The 21,560-nt window shown below is 42.6% G+C and overlaps 1 protein-coding gene across 17 annotated transcripts in view; it reads right to left on the bottom strand.

Annotated features, from left to right (window-relative positions):
- The window catches only part of CSNK1G3 (casein kinase 1 gamma 3), a 135,045-nt gene that overhangs the window by 13,097 nt on the left and 100,388 nt on the right, over positions 1-21,560 (bottom strand). For 8 of the 17 annotated variants that reach the window (XM_005305157.5, XM_065599290.1, XM_065599289.1 and 5 more), the window contains 2 exons: positions 4,608-4,714; positions 4,164-4,187 (listed from right to left, as the gene is read on the bottom strand). In XM_005305157.5, coding sequence (XP_005305214.1) covers positions 4,164-4,187; positions 4,608-4,714 — 131 coding nt within the window. Of the gene's footprint in view, positions 1-4,163; positions 4,188-4,607; positions 4,715-8,384; positions 8,449-21,560 lie in introns of all 17 variants that reach the window. The other 9 variants (XM_005305159.5, XM_065599293.1, XM_065599298.1 and 6 more) reach the window with 3 other exon arrangements.

Here is a 21,560-nt window from a genome sequence, read left to right as displayed (position 1 = left end):
CTGGTCCTCTATGGATATCACTGAGGGAAAAACTTCCGGCATCGGTGCATGTGGCAAGCAAACACACCACAATGGAATGGAAATGAGCAATCACTCAAAGAAGTTTATATTTCAACATTTTAATTTGACCTGAATCAGAACAAAAGTTAAAATATTGAAATTTTCACAGAATAAGATGCTGCAAAAAAATCTGATTTCAAAATGTTGGAACATTTTGACCATTTGAGAATCAAAACACTCAGTTTGTGCTTAGTTTGACTTTGAACTGTATTTGCCTGAGCTGCTGCAGTGGTTCACAGGAGTTGTAGTTTGGGGTCCTCATGTCCCCAATCTTCCCTATAAACCAGACTCCCTGGCCAGAATACATCTTCTCTGATGGTGCCATGATGGTTCAACCAGAGGACAGACTGTGCTGCATCATGGGATATGTAACCTAGTTGAGGAGCCCAACCCACAATGGACAAAGGAGACATGCAGCATCTGAAACAAACTCCCATAAAGTACTCCAACAGCTTAGGCAGATGCAATTCAGTGTTGAACTGAGATAAAATGAAATGTTTTGATTTGGTTCCACAAATCGAAGTATTTCCATTCAAGACAACCTGAGCCAAAACAAAATATTTTTATTGTCACTTTTGCCAAAATTTCATTTTCCCTGCAGAAAATTTTGATTTTGTGGAAACTATTTTTCACAGAAAAAACACTGACAAAATCCCTGACTAGCTCTTAAAATTTGATTGTGTATTCTTTAGGACAGGAACCTGGTCTTAAAGCTATAAAACATCATGCAAACTTATGACACTATAAAATAATTAAATAGCCACATACATAATAGAAAAAAATTAATTTAAAATTAGAGTATTTCATTTTTCAAAATTAGGGTGAGTGTAAATAAATACTGCGCTGATTTTAAATATATGACCAACACAATCACAGTAGTGTATATTTGTATATTTTTTAATATATGTGTATTTTGTGTGCACACACACACATATATATTACATACACACACACAGAAAGCACAGTAAAAATACTGTTGGGCTGGCAATTATAAAGTGTCCCTTTGCTAGCAATCGGATGCTTACAGGAAAACAAGCTACCAGATTCACAAGGTTAACCCTGAAAAGAAGTGGTTTATCTACATCTGGCTAAACTATTCTTGTGTCCATAAATCACTGGCAGCTAGCTGTGAGAGCAGTTTTTCTGCAATCTAAAAAAATCCCAGAAACCGAAAATAAATTCTGTCTTGGCAGTAAACTGAGAGACTAATGATATTTTGGGCAAATACTAAATTCATGCTCCTGGAATATGGGAAAATATTACAAATGAAAATTTCTGGAAAGCTTTAACTTTGTTCATATTTTCAGAAGGAGAAAAGACTAGGCAAAGGAACAAAAAGTAATTAGTTTCTTGACAAAATACCAAGTTTCCTTAAAAAAAGTTACCTATAATGTCTGTCCTTAATCCAGATATGAAAAATATAGTTCTACTTACATTTTACATTGCTGTTTGAACATTAAGTAATCGTCACAACACCCTATGAACTAAGTTTTATTTTATTTTTGTAGTTGATTAAGATTCTTGCAATATATAGTTATAAAGCACTTAATACTTGAAAGGATTCCTAATGCATACACCTAGTATATTATTGCTTGAAGCAGCTTTTTTTGCCTTTAATTACTAAGAAAACATAAAACCAGTTCTAAAAGGATGGTGAAGCAGAAGGTGTGGTTTAGATTCCACTGGCAATAAAATAGTTGTCCTCTCTGGAAAAGTGAGATTCCCATGCATCAAAAAGATTAATAGGAGTCAGATGTAAAGAGACAGGTTAAGATTCACTTGTTTAGCATATGAGAGGCAACAGCAAAAAAAAAAAAAGAGTCCAAAAAATTCAAAGATAGGCACCTAAATAAGTGATTTTTTTCAGAGATGCTGAAGATAAATGCTATATAAATCAAAAGAAGCAGCAGTTTCTGAGCATCTCTTAAAACTGCCTGGACTTCATTTTTTTAGGTGCCTGAATATGGATTTAATTGTCTAACTCTAAGCTTCTACATTTGAAAATTTTGGCCTTATTCTTCATCATTTTTCCAGACATGAGCACCTGGCAACAGCTTTAGTGTAAGTCAAGCCAACTCTACAAATCATCTAGTATGTAGACTATTGAGGCAAGTAGTGTTTTGTAAATTACATAATGAACGTTAAGTAGCTGCCCTGAAAATTTGTAACATCAGAAATAATCTGAAGTTAGCTATGGTCTTTAAAAGTGCTTTGGTGAAACAAGGTCATAGCAGTGATTAAATACTACTACAGACCATTAAGAATAATATTCTAAGGCAGATTTATTTGTACAGTGAGTCATTTCAGCAGATACCATCAGCACATACTGATGGACTTTCAAAAGAGATTTTTCCACTGCAAGTATAATCCAAGAAATGTTTTCAGTTTTACAAGTGGCCTACTTCCCCCTAATATCTTCCATCTTGATAACACTATTTGAATGAATGTTTTGGGTAGTCCTAACATCGAAGAAGAAACACATGTGAGTATGAACTCTTTGGGGAAGGGACTACTGTATCTCCTTCTAAGAGATCCTAACTCAATGGGGCCCAGTGCAACTGTGTCTGACCTCTGGGCACTCTGTAATACTTCCATTGTCACTAGTAATAATGTACCAACACCTTCATGCATGAGTGTCTCCATCTGGTGACCAGCTGGACACACCGCTGTGAAATCATGTTCTCCAAAGCAATACAAAAATGTCAATTAAAACCCCATATTTATTTTCTAATAATCAAGGAAAATCTGTTTTATTCTTTATTACAAATTCCACTATTCAAATGGGTGTATTTAATTCCCACATAATATACAGTAACTCCTCATTTAATGTCGTCCCGCTTAACGTTGTTTCAATGTTACATCCCTGCCCAATTAGGTAACATGCTCGTTTAAAGATGTGCAATGCTCCCTTATAATGTCATCGGGCTGCCTGCTTATAAGATTCTGTGGAAGAGCAGCGACTTTACAAGGGAGCATTGCACAAGTTCCGCTTCTCTGCCTCCTCCCCCTCCCTCCCAGCACTTCCCCCACCACCAAACAGCTGTTTGGCGGCATTTAGGACTTTCTGCGAGGGAGGGGCAGGCACGGGGAAGCGCTGTGTCTCCACTCCTCCCTCCCAGAAAGTCTTAGGACTTTGGGGGGGGAGGGATGTGGCGTGCTCCAGAGAGGAGGTGGAGTGGGGGTGGGAAGTGGTGGGCCTGGAGTGGAGCGGGGACAGGAAGAGGCGGGCCTGGAGCATTCCCGGCAAAGTCCGAGTCTGTTCTGCTCCAGGGAAGCTGCTGCTGTAAAGGTGCTTCCTAGCGTCCTTGCCTGGGGCGGGCTGTGCCTGTGTGGGGTAAGCCCGGGACACTTCCCAACCAAAGCACAGTACAGTACTGTACAGTATATAATGCCTTTTGTCTGCCCCCAAAAAATTTCCTTGGAACCTAACCCCCCCGCATTTACATTAAATCTTATGGGAAAATTGGATTAGTTTAACATTGTTTCACTTAAAGTTTCATTTTTCAGGAACATAACTACAACGTTAAGTAAGGAGTTACTGTACATCAACAAATACTTTTCCCTTTCACTGTGATTTATGTACCCTGCAGTTAAGTTTTGGTAATTAGTTAGCAAGTTGTCAATTACTAATAATTTAGTAAGTACTATGTTTAAAAAAAAAATGCAAAGTTCAAACATCTTCTAATATTTAGTGCCAGTTCAGATAAATTAGTTATTTTCTAGATATTAAATTGTTACCCGAATATGAAAACATCTGAAAACATCAATGTTTTTCCACTAAAACAGCATAGCAAATAATATATAAAAAAAAAAACATTGATATTGTACTGACCTCTTAAAAGTATTGGAGAAAATACACACAGACTACACCACTTGAAACAAACAAGAGTTGAAGCAGGCAAAACAGCTCCTTAACATGCTAGTATTTCTTCCTGCCTCCAAGACAGGCTGTCTAATGGTACTATGTACTTCAAATCATTTTGCATAGGTTTTCCAATTGTAATTGCCATTTTAAGGCCTTTTTTTTCCCATAAAGTTTTAAGCCACGCAATGAGAACAAAGCCAATGGAGCTATTTCTGCCTGCCTACACTTTGGAACTCACCACATGTTCAACACTTTCTGGCAGCTATGCACAAAAAAATAAAGGAAAAAAGAGAATCAGAACACCATACACCATGCAAAAGTTCTACAATTCTCACGAGAGATGTATTCAGTATAGTGATTTAAAAAGACAGTAAAATTTCTTACCAAGCTGTTAGCTAGTATGTCAAAATCAAGTATGGATTTCACTACTGTAAAGCGAACAATTTGTGTTATTTTAACTTTAACTAATGGAGTCAACCTTAAGGATAACCGATATTCTAATATTTAATCATTTGAAGTCCACATAATTAAAGCTCAAAAATATTGAAGTATTTTGCCACTTCCTAATACAAGTGTGCAAGGTTCTTTTAATAAGTAAGTAGGTAAATGAAATGCTGATTAGCTCAGTACTGGGGATCAAAACACTGGCTTTTAAACTTTAATAGATAAGAACAATACATACTTTGTTTCATCCATTACTTCTACTTCTGTAGGGGCTGTGATAGGAGCGTTCGAACGGCCTGCAGTTGGGTCATCTGTGTTCAATTCTCCATTTGTTGAGCTTACAACCTGCAATTACCAAAAGTATTTTAAGTCATGCAAGTGCACATGTAGGATTCTGAAAATGCATAACATACTGAAAATCCAGATTAGCGTTATTAATATATTACCATTTTAGATGCTATCATGACCATCACTCTTCTAATACTATTTACTAACTTTGCTCCATGCACTCACTCTCCTGCTGCTACAAGAAAAGCCATCTATAAGACTGACTCCTTAAAAATGGCAGACCGAGGCTTTGTCTACACTAGCACTTTTGTCAGCAAAACTTTTGTTGGTTGGGGTTTGGTAAAAACAAACCCTTGACCAACATAAGTTTCACCGACAAAAGCACTATTGTGGATAGCACTATGTCAGCGGGAGAGTGGTAAAGTCTGTAGTGTAGACATAGCCTAAGTGCAGCATCACAGTATTTAGGACTGATAGCCCCAGATCTCAGCTTTCTTTGATACAATCACTAAGACAAAGCAAGAACATGACGATATTAAGGAAGAAACTGTTCTGGCCATTTGGCAAGAGCAGCAGGTGAGAACATACGGAACCAAGGCTCTGTTGATTTCCCACTACCTAGCAGTATATTTAGGAGCAATAGAGGAGGCAGCCAGGGCATCTGCCAATCTTCATGACTTCAGAAGCTTCCTGGAGTGTCACCTTCACTATTGGCCAGCTGATCTCCAGGACTCCAGGTCAGAGAAGGCAAGATTGCACTGGCAATGCTATGGCTGTCCCCTCCTGATTAGTGATCACTGTTGTTACAAAGCTTGCAGGCCTCTCTAATGGTTCCTGGTTGACCCAAGAGCAGGCACTTTGCAGGAGTCAAGTCTGTTTTCTGCCTGATGTATGATACTGCCTGATACCAAGAGACTCAGTGCAGTCCTACCCTAGCTCTGCCGTCTACAGGGTCTCTCTAAGTTGCTTAGCCGCCCCCCATCCTTGTCCCAGATGGAACCAAATGGGTCATTCTGCAAAAAGCACTCACCAAGGGTGGAAAGACTGTTGGCTGCAAAGCCCAAAGTGTTTGCTCTAAGTTCCCCTGAAGCATTAACTGCCATCCATTAAATAGGTATGCTCTTACCTTCTACACCTATCTTCTCCCAAACTCCTTCCCAACTTCCCAGACCATCCTGGCTTTCAGGACCCCTGGCTTGGTTTTTAGCCAACTATCATCTACAACTATTATCACTTCCCTAGCAACCAACAGGGCAAATGAGGCCATTCCAGAGCCTTCTCCCTGATTTTATTTTGGACAGTTTGCCAGGCAGTTGGCTGACTGAGGGTAGATGAAGAGAGAGTGCACATCAGATCAGGGGACCCCACGCTGTAAGGCAAAGGGCAGGTCTACTAGCTGAGGGCAGAAAAGCAGTATCTGCATGATGATACAATTCCAGTTGGGATAATATGGTGGAGGAGCCTGTAGGACACAGAGGTGAAACTTAGCATGCAGTTAGTGCCCAGAACAGCAGGTAGGATGAAACTAGATGGGACAGATAGGGATCACCAGCCAAGTCAATATTATGGTTCGGGAATAGGAAGATGGCCCAAGAGCTTATACGTCAGAAGATTCTTAACCTCTTGTGATTAAGGGTTATATAGGGAGACAAGCCAGGTGGAAAATCACCCCTAATGTGCCATTTACTGGATTACTCTCACAAGTTGTATTACTGTAGCTACTGTGGAATTATTGGCAGAGCTGGTAGCACTACTTGCTAAGGTGGCCCCACACTTCCTACTATAAAACCCTGTTTTTAATTGTTTATAACTTTGCCAATCTTTAACCATCTGGGTTGAAATTTTCTATGCAAGGTGTCTGCTTAAGGCTGATTTTTTTAAAATGTTTCAGCTAAAATGGGTCAACCATTTCCAAGAATGAGATTAGGGGAAAAAATACATTGGTTTTGCCAATGTTAAAAAAAAAAAAATGAAGACCTTTTCTTTGAGAAACTCTAGCACGCCCATGTTTTGGAACAGGATCTGAAATTTGCCCAGGCAACGATCTTTGTGGATGAGATGTATATTTTGCATCCTCATAAAAATCCATTCAATTTTGGACAAGCTACAAGCCCCTGAAAAATCTCAGATGCATGTGCTCAGCAGAGCCTTGCTACAATATAGCTAAATTATGAAAAGATTCCATCTGCTCTGAGCATGCTCTGATCCAGGGCTGCAGGGGATGAGAAGCACTTTCCTTGCAATGGCTGCTCCCAGGTGCTGCAGGCTAGGGTGAGGCCAGGCATGGCAAGTGAGAATAGGGAGACTCTCTCCTGTATACTCAATGTTTGCTCCACTGCACCCAGGAAGCACTGAGAAGGAAGTCAACTGACTTGAATGCAGAAAGACCAAGAGCCTGATATGGGAAGAGGGTGGAACAGATTGGGACAAGGAGCCTGGGGGCAAGATGGAGGGTATAGGCTGGGTCTGAGTCTGGCTGGAAGGGAGAGAAACCGGGACTGGGTAAAATTGAGATAATAATACTTCCCTACCTCACAAGGGTGTTGTGAGGGTAAATACATTTCACACATATAATTACCTCCAGTAGACAGACTGCGAGACAGGAAGACAAATCAAATGAGTAGCTGGGATGGGGGGACTAAAATTGGTTGAGGACCACTACTAGGGAGACTAAGAGCCAGCTGGGGGTAAACAGGGTGGGATGACTGAAAGCTTGTAGGGGAAGACTGAGTGGATGATGAAATGCTGGGGGGACTTGTACTAGCTAGGCAAGGAGACATGGGGATAAGGAGCCTGGCGAACCATCACTAATATAAGAAGGGCATATGGTAGCAGCACATTTCTACATTTCAGGTAATCAGCGGAACTGAATAATGTATGGCCAGTTCTTCCAATACATAAATGGGCAGTACATTCTGGCTATGGGTGAGCAGGCACTCTCACATTCCAACTTTCACTCTGTGGCCTTTCCCTTTTCTCTTGCAGAAAACCTTAAACCCCAACTCTGTAGCTCTATCAGCTTTAGAAATAGGAAGGATTTAGCTAGGAATCATCGCTCCACATGGGACAAAAGGTTCCTCATCACTTGGGAATCCTACAGGCCCATGCGCTAAGCTTGCTCCATTGCTGAATTATTGTTATTCTAAGGAGATCTTTTCCTCTTGGCTTACTAGATGAGCAAGTGGGCTGCAGTGAATGAAGGGCCTCAACAGGTGGCCTGCATTGAAGGGTGTGTGTTGGCAGGCATCCCATTGATTAGCCATTTATATGTGGAATGGGGCAAGTTAGTTTCCCTTCTGGTTCTCAAAAACAGAGCAAAAGGATATTCAGGTGAGCCCAGAACTCCTGTGTCAAAGTTTTGTTTTTCTTCATTGAGCATGAGATTCCCTCTTTACTCGGTACGGATTAGTTGTCATCCTCTAGACCAATGGTTTTTGATATTTTCTACACTCTGACTTCATGCTACAAGAAAAAAGAATTGCAGAACCTCCTTCCCATATGGCCATAAAGAACGAAAGGTAGGCGTGACAACCAAGATTGACAACTCATTCTGAAGAACCCTTAATGCTGATGGATCTCCTACTAACATATCTATCCCTTCTACCCTGGAACCAACATATCAGTTGTCACTGCCAGGTACTTGAAAGCAGTTGTCTGGGTGGCTGGCAAGTAGTACTCAGTTTGTTTCCAGTTGTACATCCAACTCTTCAGTAGACTATGCACTCACATCTTTAGCCTTCCTTCCTAGTATTTTCCTGGAGTGGGATTCAGCTGACTTGTGATTTGATCACCTGGGGAAGATGATAGGGTTATGTATGGGGATTAGCTCATGCCACTCTTTGACAACATGTAATAGAAACACATATGGCTTGCATGTCATCAACCAACTTTGGGGAAATTATGTGATTTCAGAAACTGATGTAGACTTGTTGGATAAGATAACAATGCAATGTAAGAATTTTACCAAATGTTCCTAAGGCCAGCCAGATTTAGTCTGAACTCTACTGCATGAGCACCCACATAGCTCTTGCACCTTTCCCTACAGACTACAGATATGGAAAGACAGCAATCAAAGCAAGAACATGAACAAATCTGAAGAATTACTTACTTAACAATTTTACTCCTGGGGGAATTCTATGCCAAAAAAAAAAAAAAAATTCTGCAACAAAAATTTTAAAATTCTGCGCACAATATTTTAAAATGTTGCAAAATTATGCATATTTTATTTGTCAAAGTAACACAATATAATCACAACAGTTTTAATTATTTTTGGTCATTTATGTCAAAATACCTGTCAGCAAGTATGTCTGTAACTATACAGACAACAAAAAAGATTCAGGAAATGTTTTTTGACAAATAGATTCCTTACTAGACATATTAATACAGAACTCTGAGTAACAGTTCATTTAAGCTACAATACAGAACTATATTTCCCGCATCCCTCAGAAGCAGTGCAAAGGGTTGGGGGGATTCAGGGGTAATGGAGAAGCTGATGGAGAGGGAAGTAAATTGCTGGGAAGGAGCCTGGGTGTGAATTTGGAGGGTTGTTGGCTATGGGTGGGAAAAGTATGGAACGGGTTTTTTGGGGGGGCGGGGAGGAATTATTAGGGAGCTTCCCCCATGAAGACCCTAGCTGACCCCTAGCCTCTCCCATTCAGTCAGGCACATCTGCCCCCGTCCCCATGTGGCCCTGCACCCCTTCCTCCGTCCCTATGTGACTCTGTGTACTTGAAGTCCCTATGTGACCCCCTCTGCCATCCCGTGTCTCTGTGTCCCCACCCAGCCACTCCCCTGTCCCTATAACCCTTCCCCCTGTCCCCATGTGTCTGTGGCACCACTCATCCACCCCGTCCCGATGTTTCCCTGTAATTCCTCTCCATGTGTCTCTGTGCCCCCCTCAGCCACCCTCTGTCCCTATGTAGCTCTGCACCTCCTCCCCCCATCACCATGTAGCCTCCGCCCCCGCACCCCCGGGCCCTGTGACTCCACTCCCATTCAGCCCCTGCCCCAGTCTGTCCTCCTCCATTAGCCCTTATGAGCCTCTGTCTGACACCACGCCCCAAGCACCACACACTGTCTGTCTCCCCATAGCCTGTCTCCTGAGCTGTCCTGACAGGCGCTGCGAAGAAGGCAGGCTCTTTCTTTTCCCTAGATGGTTGGGAGCTGCTGCTGTATTCTATCGGGACAGCACTCTCTGGTGGGCAAAAGGTGGAATTGCAGCAACAATTTGGCAGCTTTTTTCGGTGCAAAACATTAAAAATATGCGTGACTCATTAATTATGCACACACGCAGTAGTGCAGAATCTCCCCGGAGTACTATTTCCACAGTACCTATTGCCATGGCATATGGGCGCCTGACAACAAACATCCCATGTAGATGACTAGAGGGTGAAGGAGACTATTACGACTTTTCCTCAGTAGGGCATTCCTGTACTTTTTCATTCAGTTTTTCCTCATTCACTCATCAATATCTTATACAGAAATGTTGTAATTTGTTAGCTTTAACTGTATACTGCGTTGGCCAAGAATGCGCAGCTGTCTCAGAAGTGGGGTACAATTTTGTAGGGTTACCATATTTCAGCAAGCAAAAAAGAGGACGGGAGGAGCCCCGCCCCTGTCCTGTCCTAGCCCCGCCCCTCCCACTTCCCACCCCCCTCAGAACCTCCAACCCTCCCCCCACTCCTTGTCCCCTGACTGCCCCCTCCTGGGACCCTTGCCCCTGACTGCCCCCCAGGACTCCACCCCCTACCTAAGCCTCCCTGTTCCTTGTCCCCTAACTGCCCCCTCCTGAGACCCTCCCCCCATCCTAACTGGCCCCCTAGGACCCTACCTCCTACCTGTACCCAGACTGCCCCAACCCTTATCCACATCCCCACCCCAGACAGACCCTTGGGACTCCCACACCCCATCCAACCACTCCCCACCCCCTGACAGCCCCCCCCCCCGAACTCCCGACCCATCTAAATCCCTCTGTTCCCTGTCCCCTGACTGCTCCGATCCCTCTCCCCACCCCTGCCTCCTGACAGCCCCCCCCCCCCAGAACTCCCAAACACACACACCCCGCTCCTTGTCCCCTGACTGCCCCCTTCTGGGACCCCTGCTCCTAACTGCCCTCCAGAACCCTACCCCCACCTAAGTCTCACTGTTCCTTGTCCCCTAACTGCCCCCTCCTGATACCTCCCCCACCTTAACAGCCCCCCAGGACCCTACCCCCTACCTGTACCCTGACTGCCCAAAACCTTATCCACACCCCCCTCAAAAAGCCCCCCCCAAACTCCCGACCCCCCCGTCTCTTGACTGCCCCCTCCAGAACCTCCCTGCCCCTTCTCCGACCCCCTGGCCCCCTTACCCTGCCGCTCAGAACAGCATGCCGGGGAGGAGGAGCGGGGCAGGAGCTCCAGACTGCCGGGGGCGATCTGCAAATGCAGGGAGAGAGGGAGTGATCTCTGTTGCAGGGAAAGCGGAGGAGGGGCTCTCTCTGGCTGTCGGAGCCCCATGTAAGTGGCACCATCTGGCCGGCTGCCCTGTTAGCCGCGCGCAGTCTGCATGGGAGGGGGAAGTCCGGACATTTACAAATTCCCCCCGGATGCTATTTTTAGCTCAAAAAGCCGGACATGTCTGGGGGAATCCGGACGAATGGTAACCCTAAATTTTGAAAAAGGGAGATTTTGGTCTCACTTAGTCAAATGACTTTCTCCAAAGAAAGCTATCAGTCTAGAATCTGGGCTACTGTTCCTCATCACCTTGTTATGGTTTGCTCCACTCCTACTTAGTTGCCTAACAGACCACTCTCCTACAAGCAGCCTCCGAGCCTTAGTCAACGCTTCTTGAGCTTGGAACACTAACTCAAAAACCTAAGAACTCTGAAATTAGCCACTGTATAAAACTTCAGGTATATAATAGGAAGAGATAGTAGTAATGCTTGAAGTTGTCTAACATTTTTCATTATAACTAGTTGCTTACAACTTTGTCAAATTTTTAACCATTTGGGACAAAAATTCCCATGCTTGGCAATATAAGGCTTTATTTATTTATTTATTTTATTTATTTATTTATTTAAAGTTTCAGCAAAAACGGTTCAGCCATTTACAAGAATGAAGTTATTTTCCCTATGTTTTGCCAATGTAAAAAACAAAAAACAAAAAACTTACAACCATATAATTGAGACACTCTAGCACCTCCATATTTAGTAGCAGGAATTTGAAATTTGGCAAGGGAGCCACTTGTTATCTTGGTGAAAATCCACCCACATTCGGTTTAATAAGCCTCTGAAAACTAAAGTTTGCACAGACTCAGTACAGGACTGTTAGAGTTTGGCAGAAAATTTCTCCTAAGATTTCATCTGCTATGTGGAGCAGAGGGAAACCTTCCCATAGTTGGGACTCTCCTTCCAGATGATGTTGGGGTATCCTCTCACTCTGCGGTTACCTCTCCGGGGGGGGGGGGGGGGAACTCCAGTCATTAGGAAAAGGCAGGTGTTAGTAATGGGAGATTCGATCATTAGAAACATAGATAGCTGGGTTCGTGATGACCGGGAGAACCGTATGGTGACCAACCTGCCTGCCTGGTGCAAAGGTTGCGGATCTCTCGAGGCATCTAGATAGACTTATGTGTAGTGCTGGGGAGGAGCTGGTGGTCGTGGTATATGTAGGTGACATATACCAATGACATAGGGAAGGGTAGAAGAGACGTCCTGGAGGCCAAATTTAGGCTGCTAGGAAAGAGACTGAAATCCAGGACCTTTATGGTGGCATTCTCAGAAATGCTTCCAGTTCCACACGCAGGGCCAGGTAGGCAGGCAGAGCTTCAGAGTTTCAATGCATGGATGAGACGATAGTGTAGGGAGAAGGGGTTTAGATTTATTAGGAACTGGTGAAACTTTTGGAATGGGGGAGCCTATACAGGAAGGATGGGTTCCACCTAAACCAAAGTGGATCCAGACTGCTGGCACTTAACATTAAAAAGGCTGCAGAGCAGTTTTTAAACTAAGAGATGGGGGAAAGCCGATTGCTGCAGAGGAGCACGTGGATCAGACAGAGACTTCTCTTAGAAGAGAGACTATTGATAGAGATTCTCTAGGTTTTAGTCAGGAGGAGAGAATGGAAGAGGATAAAGTATGGGCCAGATCAGACAAGAAACATTCACATAAAAAAGAATCTGACATCAGAAAAGGGCTGACAAATAAACAGTGACAAGTTTTTAAAGTACTTGTACACAAATGCTAGAAGTCTAAATAATAAGATGGGTGAACTAGAGTGCCTTGTGCTAAAGGAGGATATTGATATAATTGGCATCACAGAAACCTGGTGGAGTGAGGACAATCAATGGGACACAATAATTCTGGGGTACAAAATATAGCGGAAGGACACAACAGGTTGTGTGTGTGTGGGGTGGGGGGAAGCAATGGCACTATTTGTGAAAGATAATGTAGAATCAAATGAAGTACAAATCTTAAATGAATCCACATGTTCCATAGAATCGCTATGGGTAGTAATTCCATGCTCTAATAAGAATATAACAGTAGGGATCTATTATCGACCACCTGACCAGGACAGGTGAAATGCTAAGGGAGATTAGAGAGGCTATCGAAATAAAGAACTCAATAATAGTGGGGATTTCTATTATCCCCATATTAACTGGGTAAACGTCACCTCAGGACAAAATGCAGAGACAAAATTTCTCGATACTTTAAATGACTGCTTCTTGGAGCAGCTGGTACAGAAACCCACAAGGGGAGAGGCAATTCTCGATTTAGTCCTGAGTGAAGTTCAGGATCTGGTCCAAGAGGTAACTATAACAGGACCCCTTGGAAATAGTGACCATAATATAATAACATTTAACATTCCTGTGGTGGGAAAAACACCTCAGCAGCCCAACACTATGGCATTTAATTTCATATTTCATAATTTCAATATGCGAAAATGAGGAGGTTAGTTAAACAGAAATTAAAAGGTACAGTGACTAGAGTGAAATCCCTGCAAGCTGCATGGACACTTTTCAAAGACACCACAATAGAGGCCCAACTTAAATGTATACCACAAATTAAAAAAACACAGTAAAAGAACTAAAAAAGAGCCACCGTGGCTTAACAACCACGTAAAAGAAGCAGTGAGAGATAAAAAGGCATCTTTTAAAAAGTGGAAGTCAAATCATAGTGAGGTAAATAGAAAGGAGCATAAACACTGCCAAATTAAGTGTAAAAATGTACTAGGAAAAGTCAAAAAGGAGTTTTAAGAACAGCTAGCCAAAAACTCAAAAAGGTAATAATTTTTTTGTAAAGTACATCAGAAGCAGGAAGCCTGCTAAACAACCAGTGGGGCCCCTGGACGATCGAGATACAAAAGGAGCACTTAAAGACGATAAAGTCATTGCGGAGAAACTACATGAATTCTTTGCTTCAGTCTTCACGGCTGAGGATGTTAGGGAGATTCCCAAACCTGAGCCGTCCTTTGTAGGTGACAAATCTGAGGAATTGTCACAGATTGAAGTGTCATTAGAGGAGGTTTTGGAATTAATTCATAAACTTAACAGTAACGAGTCACCGGGACCAGATGGCATTCACCCAAGAGTTCTGAAAGAACTCAAATGTGAAATTGCGGCACTATTAACTATAGTTTGTAACCTGTCCTTTAAATCAGCTTCTGTACCCAATGATTGGAAGATAGCTAATATAACGCCAATACTTAAAAAGGGCTTTAGAGGTAATCCCGGCAATTCCAGACTGGTAAGTCTAACGCAGGGGTTCTCAAACTGGGGGTCAGGACCCCTTAGGGGGTCACGAGATTATTACATGGGGGGGTCGCAAGCTGTCAGCTTCCACCCCAAACCTCGCTTTGCCTACTATATTATCATGGTATTAAATATATTAAAAAGTGTTTTTAATTTATTGGGGGGGGTCGGACTCAGAGGTTTGCTATGTGAAAGGGGTCACCAGCACAAAAGTTTGAGAACCACTGGTCTAACATCAGTACCGGGCAAATCTGTTAAAACAATAATAAAGAATAAAATTGTCAGACACATAGAAGAACATAAATTGTTGGGCAAAAGTCAACATGGTTTCTGCAAAGGGAAATCATGTCTTACTAATCTTTTAGAGTTCTTTGAAGGAGTCAACAAACATGTGGACAAGGGGGTCCAGTGGACATAGTGTACTTAGATTTCCAGAAAGCCTTTGACAAGGTCCCTCACCAAAGGCTCTTACGTAAATTAAGTTCTCATGGGATAAGAGGGAAGATCCTTTCATGGATTGAGAACTGGTTAAAAGACAGGAAACAAAGGGTAGGAATAAATGGTCAGTTTTCAGAATGGAGAGATAAATATATCTGTATTGGGCCCAGTGCTGTTCAACATGGTCACAAATGATGTGGAAAAAGGGGTAAACAGTGAAGTGGCAAAGTTTGCAGATGATAAAAATTACTCAAGATAGTTAAGTCCAAAGCAGACTGTGAAGAGTTACAGAGTACTGTATTAGACAACAAAATGGCAGATGAAATTCAATGTTGATAAATGCAAAGTAATGCACATTGGAAAACATAATCCCAGCTATACGTACAAAGAGAAGGAAACAATCAATCAGCTATTCAGCTGACATTTTCGGGAACTGACACAAACTTTTATGAAGCAAGGACGCAGGAGGTTAACTAATGAACTGAAACAGTGTACAGTAGGTTGCATTCCAGTAATGAAGTTATAAAAACTAAGAAAACAGATTGTCACGGATTCGGCCTTTTTCACATATACTAGTGGAGGAATGACTGGATTATTTCAGAGAAGCGAAGGATTTTTCCTTCATAGATCAAATTACTAGCTGCCTTTAATGTGAAGTGAAGCTATAAAGTAAGACTAAACAACAAAAATATATTAATTTCCCTAGCTGACATGTCCAAAAGGTTTTTGAGTTCTATAAAAAATATAAAACCATACTCATAATTAATGGGTCGACTTGCCCAAACCCTTTAGTAACATCTAACATTTTTGTTTTCAAACTCCCTGTTTCCTACATGGAAATTACATATAAAAAGATGACTTTACAATAGTATTTGGAGTGTACACATATGCACTCATGTTATATATACACCTATATAAAAACTTTATTGAAGCACACCGCTTAGGATCAATGAATGTTCGGTGTTACTTAACATTAATGTGATAGCAGAGGGACGTGACACACAGTAATCAATCAGGAATCTCAAAGGAACAGAGAAGTTTCTTACTGCGCTTGGCACTCTTATGTGAACTAAAATGAAGATTTTCTGCAGACAAAATATAGTAACCTACATTTAAACTGATGATTCAACACATAGCTGATTTCAAGTATCAATGCTGACTCAATTTACTTTCCTGCTAAAATTTAGCTGTCACCATTCACTCTGCAGAAAATTTCTATTTCAGATTATGTTAGGGATGCAGCAAAAAAGCTGTAGTTTATAGAATTCTTGCTGGCTGCATGCTCCTGTTTAAAAAAATTGAAATAACAATTAAAAATTCTCTATCATTAGATATTCTGGAGGAGAAAAATTTCTTGCAATATAAAAACGATTACCTACCTTTCGTAACTGTTGTGCTTCGAGATGTGTTGCTCATGTCCATTCCATTCTAGGTATGTGCATGGCCACATGCACAGTTGTCAGAGACTTTTGCCTTAACAGTATCCGTAGGGTTGGTTGTGACGCCCTCTGGATGCTGAGCTCATGCGTTCGTATATCAGGCGCCACCGGCGCTATGCCCTCTCAGTTCCTTCTTGCCAGCAACTCCAACAGAGGGGTAGGAGGGCGGGTAATGGAAAGGACATGAGCAACACATCTCGAAGAACAACAGTTACGATTGCAAACTGTGTGATTCTACAGCTGGGTGCGTCCCTACCTGTACGTGTACGTGCAGCAGAACAGGATGAGGGAACCCAGACTGGTGGAATGGGCAGGCTCAGTGGGACCCCAGCACCACAGGTGGCACACTGGATGGGGGGGGCCCAACCCATCATAAGCACATTAAACGAAGTGTCTGATTGTTCCACCATCTCTTCCACCTCTAGGCTTAAGTTATGGCCATCCTTTGGAGCAGGGCTTGGTGCTCCTTAAAATCGTCCGGTGAGCTAGTGCGAGAGGGCCCCGCCACAGCCTCATCTGGATCAGGAGAGGGCCTGGGGCATCATCCCCCCGGGGGGGGGAGGGAGAGGGTCTCGGGGTGGGCATCTGCCCTTCCACTCACCACGGTGTCCGTTTACACTTTGCGCACCCAGACGGAGCTGTCTGATGATTGTCTGAAGCGGCAACTGAAATTGGTGTGAAGGAGGCATCGGCATAACCGCTGGGCACTGGCCTGCTGCCAGGATGGCATCACAGAGATGGATGCAGCCTCAGGAGCCCAGTCACCATGCTGTTGTTTTGGCAAGGAGCTGAACTCCCCCTCCATGCTGGAAGAATCCTGCCTCCTGTGACCATGGCGGGACCATCAACGCCTGAGTCTGGCAGCTAACCGCCACCATGGGTGAACAGCGCCTTGAATAGGCGATCGGTGCTGGGAGCAGGGGGAACGGCACCGTGTTAGGGAACGTTCCTAGGATGTAGGTTATGGTGATTAACGTTGTAGAAAGGATCAGCGGGAGGAAGACCAGTGCCAACCTACAGTGACCAGCGCCTCCCTGTGGGTGAGTCTCGACGAGACGGCAGAGACTGGGAGCGCGGTGCCAGCGACCTGAGCTGACGCAGAGACCAGGTGCGGTGACAAAGAGCTCTGCCTCAGCTCCCGGGACTGGCGGCATTCACTCACCATCTGGGAAGCTTTCACAACTGGCTTGCCCTCATAGGGAGCCTTTGCTGGGTCCACCGCAGAATGTGGTGCTGGCTGCGCTGGGAGAGTCTTTTACTCTCTGAGCACTGGGAAGACGCAGACTCCGCTGTAAGTTTGGGTCCCCTACTACTCCCTGGAGTTGGTGGTGGATAGAAGATCCACTAGGGGATGTATCCCCATCTGTCTCTGGGGTGGGTGGGAAACCTGAACAGGGTCCTTTCCTGATGCCCCTTGGTCCTTCTTGCTCGGTGCTGCATCCCACTTCTTCGAATTCTTTTTGGGCACTGCTGAAGGGTAACAGTACCGAGTAGAGCCTGGTGCCAGGGTGCAGTATCCACTGAGACCGAAGTGCAGGGAGTCACGTCCAGCTGAGATGGCTCCAAGGCTGGGTGGAGAGCAGCCTCCAAGAGGAGGGCTCTCAAATGGTTGTCACGCTCTTTCTGTGTCCTAGGATGAAAGTTCTTACAGATGCAATGCTTTTCTTTTACATGAGATTGCCCCTAGCACTTCAGACAGCTGCCATGGGGGTCACTAACAGGCATAGGCCTATTACAGTTAGCGCAGGGCTTAAAACCCGGAGACTGGGGCATGCACTACCTGGGGCAAAGTCCCTGCCAGGACCCTAAATTACTAACTAACTACAATAAACAAAACTATTTACAGTTCTAATACACAAAGTGAAGAAAGGAAACCGCTGAACACTTGTGGGAGGTAAGAAGGAACATGAGCGCAGCACTCCAGAGGGCGCCACAGCAAAAGTCTCCGACAACTATGCAAATGGGTGCACACATATCTAGAATGGAATCGACATGAGCAAGCATTTGAACAACCACCTAACCTTTTTCAGTATTTAACTGTTTTAAAAAATAAAGGTGAGCTTCCTTCAAATTTCAACATCTTTGGATCGTTCTTTTTTTGAGGACTTAGAAGTAGTAAATTTAAAAGAGCGTTAAAGCAAAATTAGAATTTTCAGATGCTGAAACAGTAACAAAGTTATAGTATACTGGACTATCAAGTATTGCAGGGCAAAACAGAAATCATATTTGACACTAAGTTATTTCAGTATAATGGTATAAAGCATTTCCCACCATTTCAATAAAATGTCTATCAGATTAACACGAACTTAATTCAAACTCCAATAAAGTGGTAACAAGAGCAGTCGACCACTGAATATCAACAATCCTATGGCTAAAACAAACAAATATATTTCAGCAGCAAGAAAGAAGTCAAAAGCATATATCTGAATTCACAGCTATGTACAGACAGACTTGTATTAGTTTATCCAACATTCACTTTGTTAAGTCCTAATTCTTACAGAACTCTTCTGTAAATATATTTTGTACACAAAAAATACAGCACCACAATTAGCACCTTTGTTTGCCGTCTCAGAGGTACCAAGAATAAAAATGAGTCATGAAGAGTGAACTAGTTTAGAGGTGGTCCTCTAGAATGCACAAGGTGATTTGGCAGAGTACAAAGTGCATATAAGGTAAGTCTTTTCCCACCACTGCTCCTATAGCACCTTACAGAGCAATAAATCCAATTTAAAGAAATACCGTACAACTTCATTGAACCCTTTATAGCTTCTGTCGTACCATATACAACCTGATGGCTTTGTCACACAAGACACTCAGGAAAGTTAGGACAAGTCAACTAAAGATTTGAAGTTAAAATGCATTAAACAACTACATGGATACTCTTATTCCTGCGGGGAATTAAATTGAAGCAAAGCATAGCCGATTCTCTTCTGAATGAGAGCATCCATACAAGGGTTTAATGCATTTTAACTCCAAACCTTTGGTTCACTCCTCAATTTTTTTTCACTGTAGACAGGCTTTAAAAATACTATAGCTAATAGTTCAAAGGAATCTAGGCTGCGGTACTAGACTAGCCAATGCCCTGATTTATTGGCAAATTTTGATTAAAAAAATTCAGTTATAACTGAAAGATATACATGACAACACTTATTCACAATATCAAACTCTACCGTAAGAAAAATAATTAGCATCTTACATTATTTCACAGTATCTGCTACTAACAAACATTACTAATCCTTTCCCACTATGTTACAAAAACAATCTTAATTCTATAGATGTGCGGAAATCTCTTATACCAGAGGTTCTCAACCTTTTTCTTTTTGAGGCCCGCCACAATGTGTGATAAAAACTCCACAGCCCAGCTGTGCCGCAATAACTGGTTTTCTGCATATAAAAGCCAGGGCCAGCGTTAGGGGGTAACTAATAGGGAAATTGCCTGAGGCCCCATGCCACAGGGCCCCCATGTAACTACATTGTTCAGGCTTCGCCTCCAGCTCCGGGTGGCGGGGCTCAGGGACCTGGGCTTCAGCCCCATGCGGTGGGGCTTCGGCTTTCTGCCCTAGGCCCCAGCAAGTCTAATGATGGCCCTGCTTGGAGGCGCCGCTGAAAACTGCTTGAGGCTCCCTACGGGGCCCCGGGCCTCTGGCTGAGAACTACTGTCGTATGCAACATCTAAGTTTAAAAGCAATGGGACAATTTAATACTTTAGTTTAAAAGTGAAACTATGCTTTTTGTAGGAATTTAACTTTGCTGCCAGGTGACCTAAAAGGTCTGTACTCTCGCAATTTCTGCTTTCCACTATTAAAGAATTAAATAAAAATTTGCTATTGTTCTGTACCTATAGGGCACACTGTCACCATTTCCTAAAAAATATTTTTTTCTTTTAAAGGTAAATACGGAATTTGCCCTGTACCTTTAAATGGACCAAAATGTTAAGATCAATTAAAAACTGCTCTGGTGGTGGGTGATGTTTTTGGGTTAGAAAAAGCAAAATATTGAAATTCTTCTCAGTAAATGCTGGGATTGTTGAAGTAATTATTTTGAATGAAGTACTGAATGCACCATAAACTAAACAAACTGAATGTGCCAGAATTAGATGAATTCATGGAAGTTAGGTCCGTAATGGCTATTAGCTAGGATGGGCAGAGATGGTGTCTCTAGCCTCTGTTTGCCAGAAGCTGGAATGGGCAACAGGGGGTGGATCACTGATTGCCTGTTCTATTCATTCCCTCTGGGGCACCTGGCATTGGCCACTGTCGGAAGACAGGATACTGGGCTAGATGGACCTTTGGTCTGACCCAGTATGGCTGTTTTTATGTTCATAAACTATTTGAAGTGTTCCACTGATATGTTAACCATAGATAGAAATATTTCTTAATGTAGCCAGAAGGTACTTAAGAAATCTCATAATTTTATCCAGTTTAATCTCAAATCCAATGCTAATTTCACATTCTAATATGGTTCAAGGAGACAAATCAACTACTTCCCTTTTTAAATTTATTTTATTTATATGAAAGAGTTGCTGTGATCAGAACATTGGTCTGACATTCAAACTGCTTGTTACCAGGAAGCTATGTAGTTTAACAAAAAAAAAAATTATTTTTATAAAAAGGTTTAGTGCAACTAAATCTTTGATGAGTTGCAATATTCACTTTATTTTATTCAATTAACTTTATTCTACACAAACAAAAGCTTTTCAAGCATCAGTTTAGAATTTTGCAATATAATTCAAGACTCAGATTTTTTAAAAGGTGCAAAAAACTTATTGTAGAGAATTAACAGGGTGAAGTATGCAATTTTATCCCTGCTCCTTGCCTTGGAGGAGAAAAAAACAAGATATTTTAGAAAAATCTAAAATATAAAAAATAGATGGAGCTCTCAGGCTCAAAAAGTGTATTGAATAAAAGGAAAATATAAACATGTTCCATACAACTTGTTGTTATAATGCTAAATTATTACGATTTTGATTGACATGACAAAGAATTACCGTATATACTTGATCATAAGCTGGTTCGTTTATAAGCCGACCCTCCCAAGATGGATAAGTAAAAATGGAAATTTTTTATAAACCATTCATAAGCCGACCCTATAATCAGGGGTCAGCAAACTTTGGCTCCCGGGCCATCAGGATAAGCTGCTGGTGGGCCGAGATGGTTTGTTTACCTCTAGCGTCCGCAGGCACAGCAGTAAACCTAAGTAAACAAAGTGTCCTGGCATGCCAGCTGCTTACCCTGATGGACCGGGACAGCAACTGCTGGGGAAATTTGGGGGGGGGGGGGGGGGGGGGTATGAGAAGC

This window comes from Chrysemys picta, chromosome 6, assembly GCF_011386835.1.
Source record: "Chrysemys picta bellii isolate R12L10 chromosome 6, ASM1138683v2, whole genome shotgun sequence".
Classification (NCBI taxonomy): Eukaryota; Metazoa; Chordata; order Testudines; family Emydidae; genus Chrysemys; species Chrysemys picta.
The sequence above is the reverse complement of the archived record's forward strand: the minus strand, read 5'-3'. Positions and strand labels throughout refer to the sequence as shown.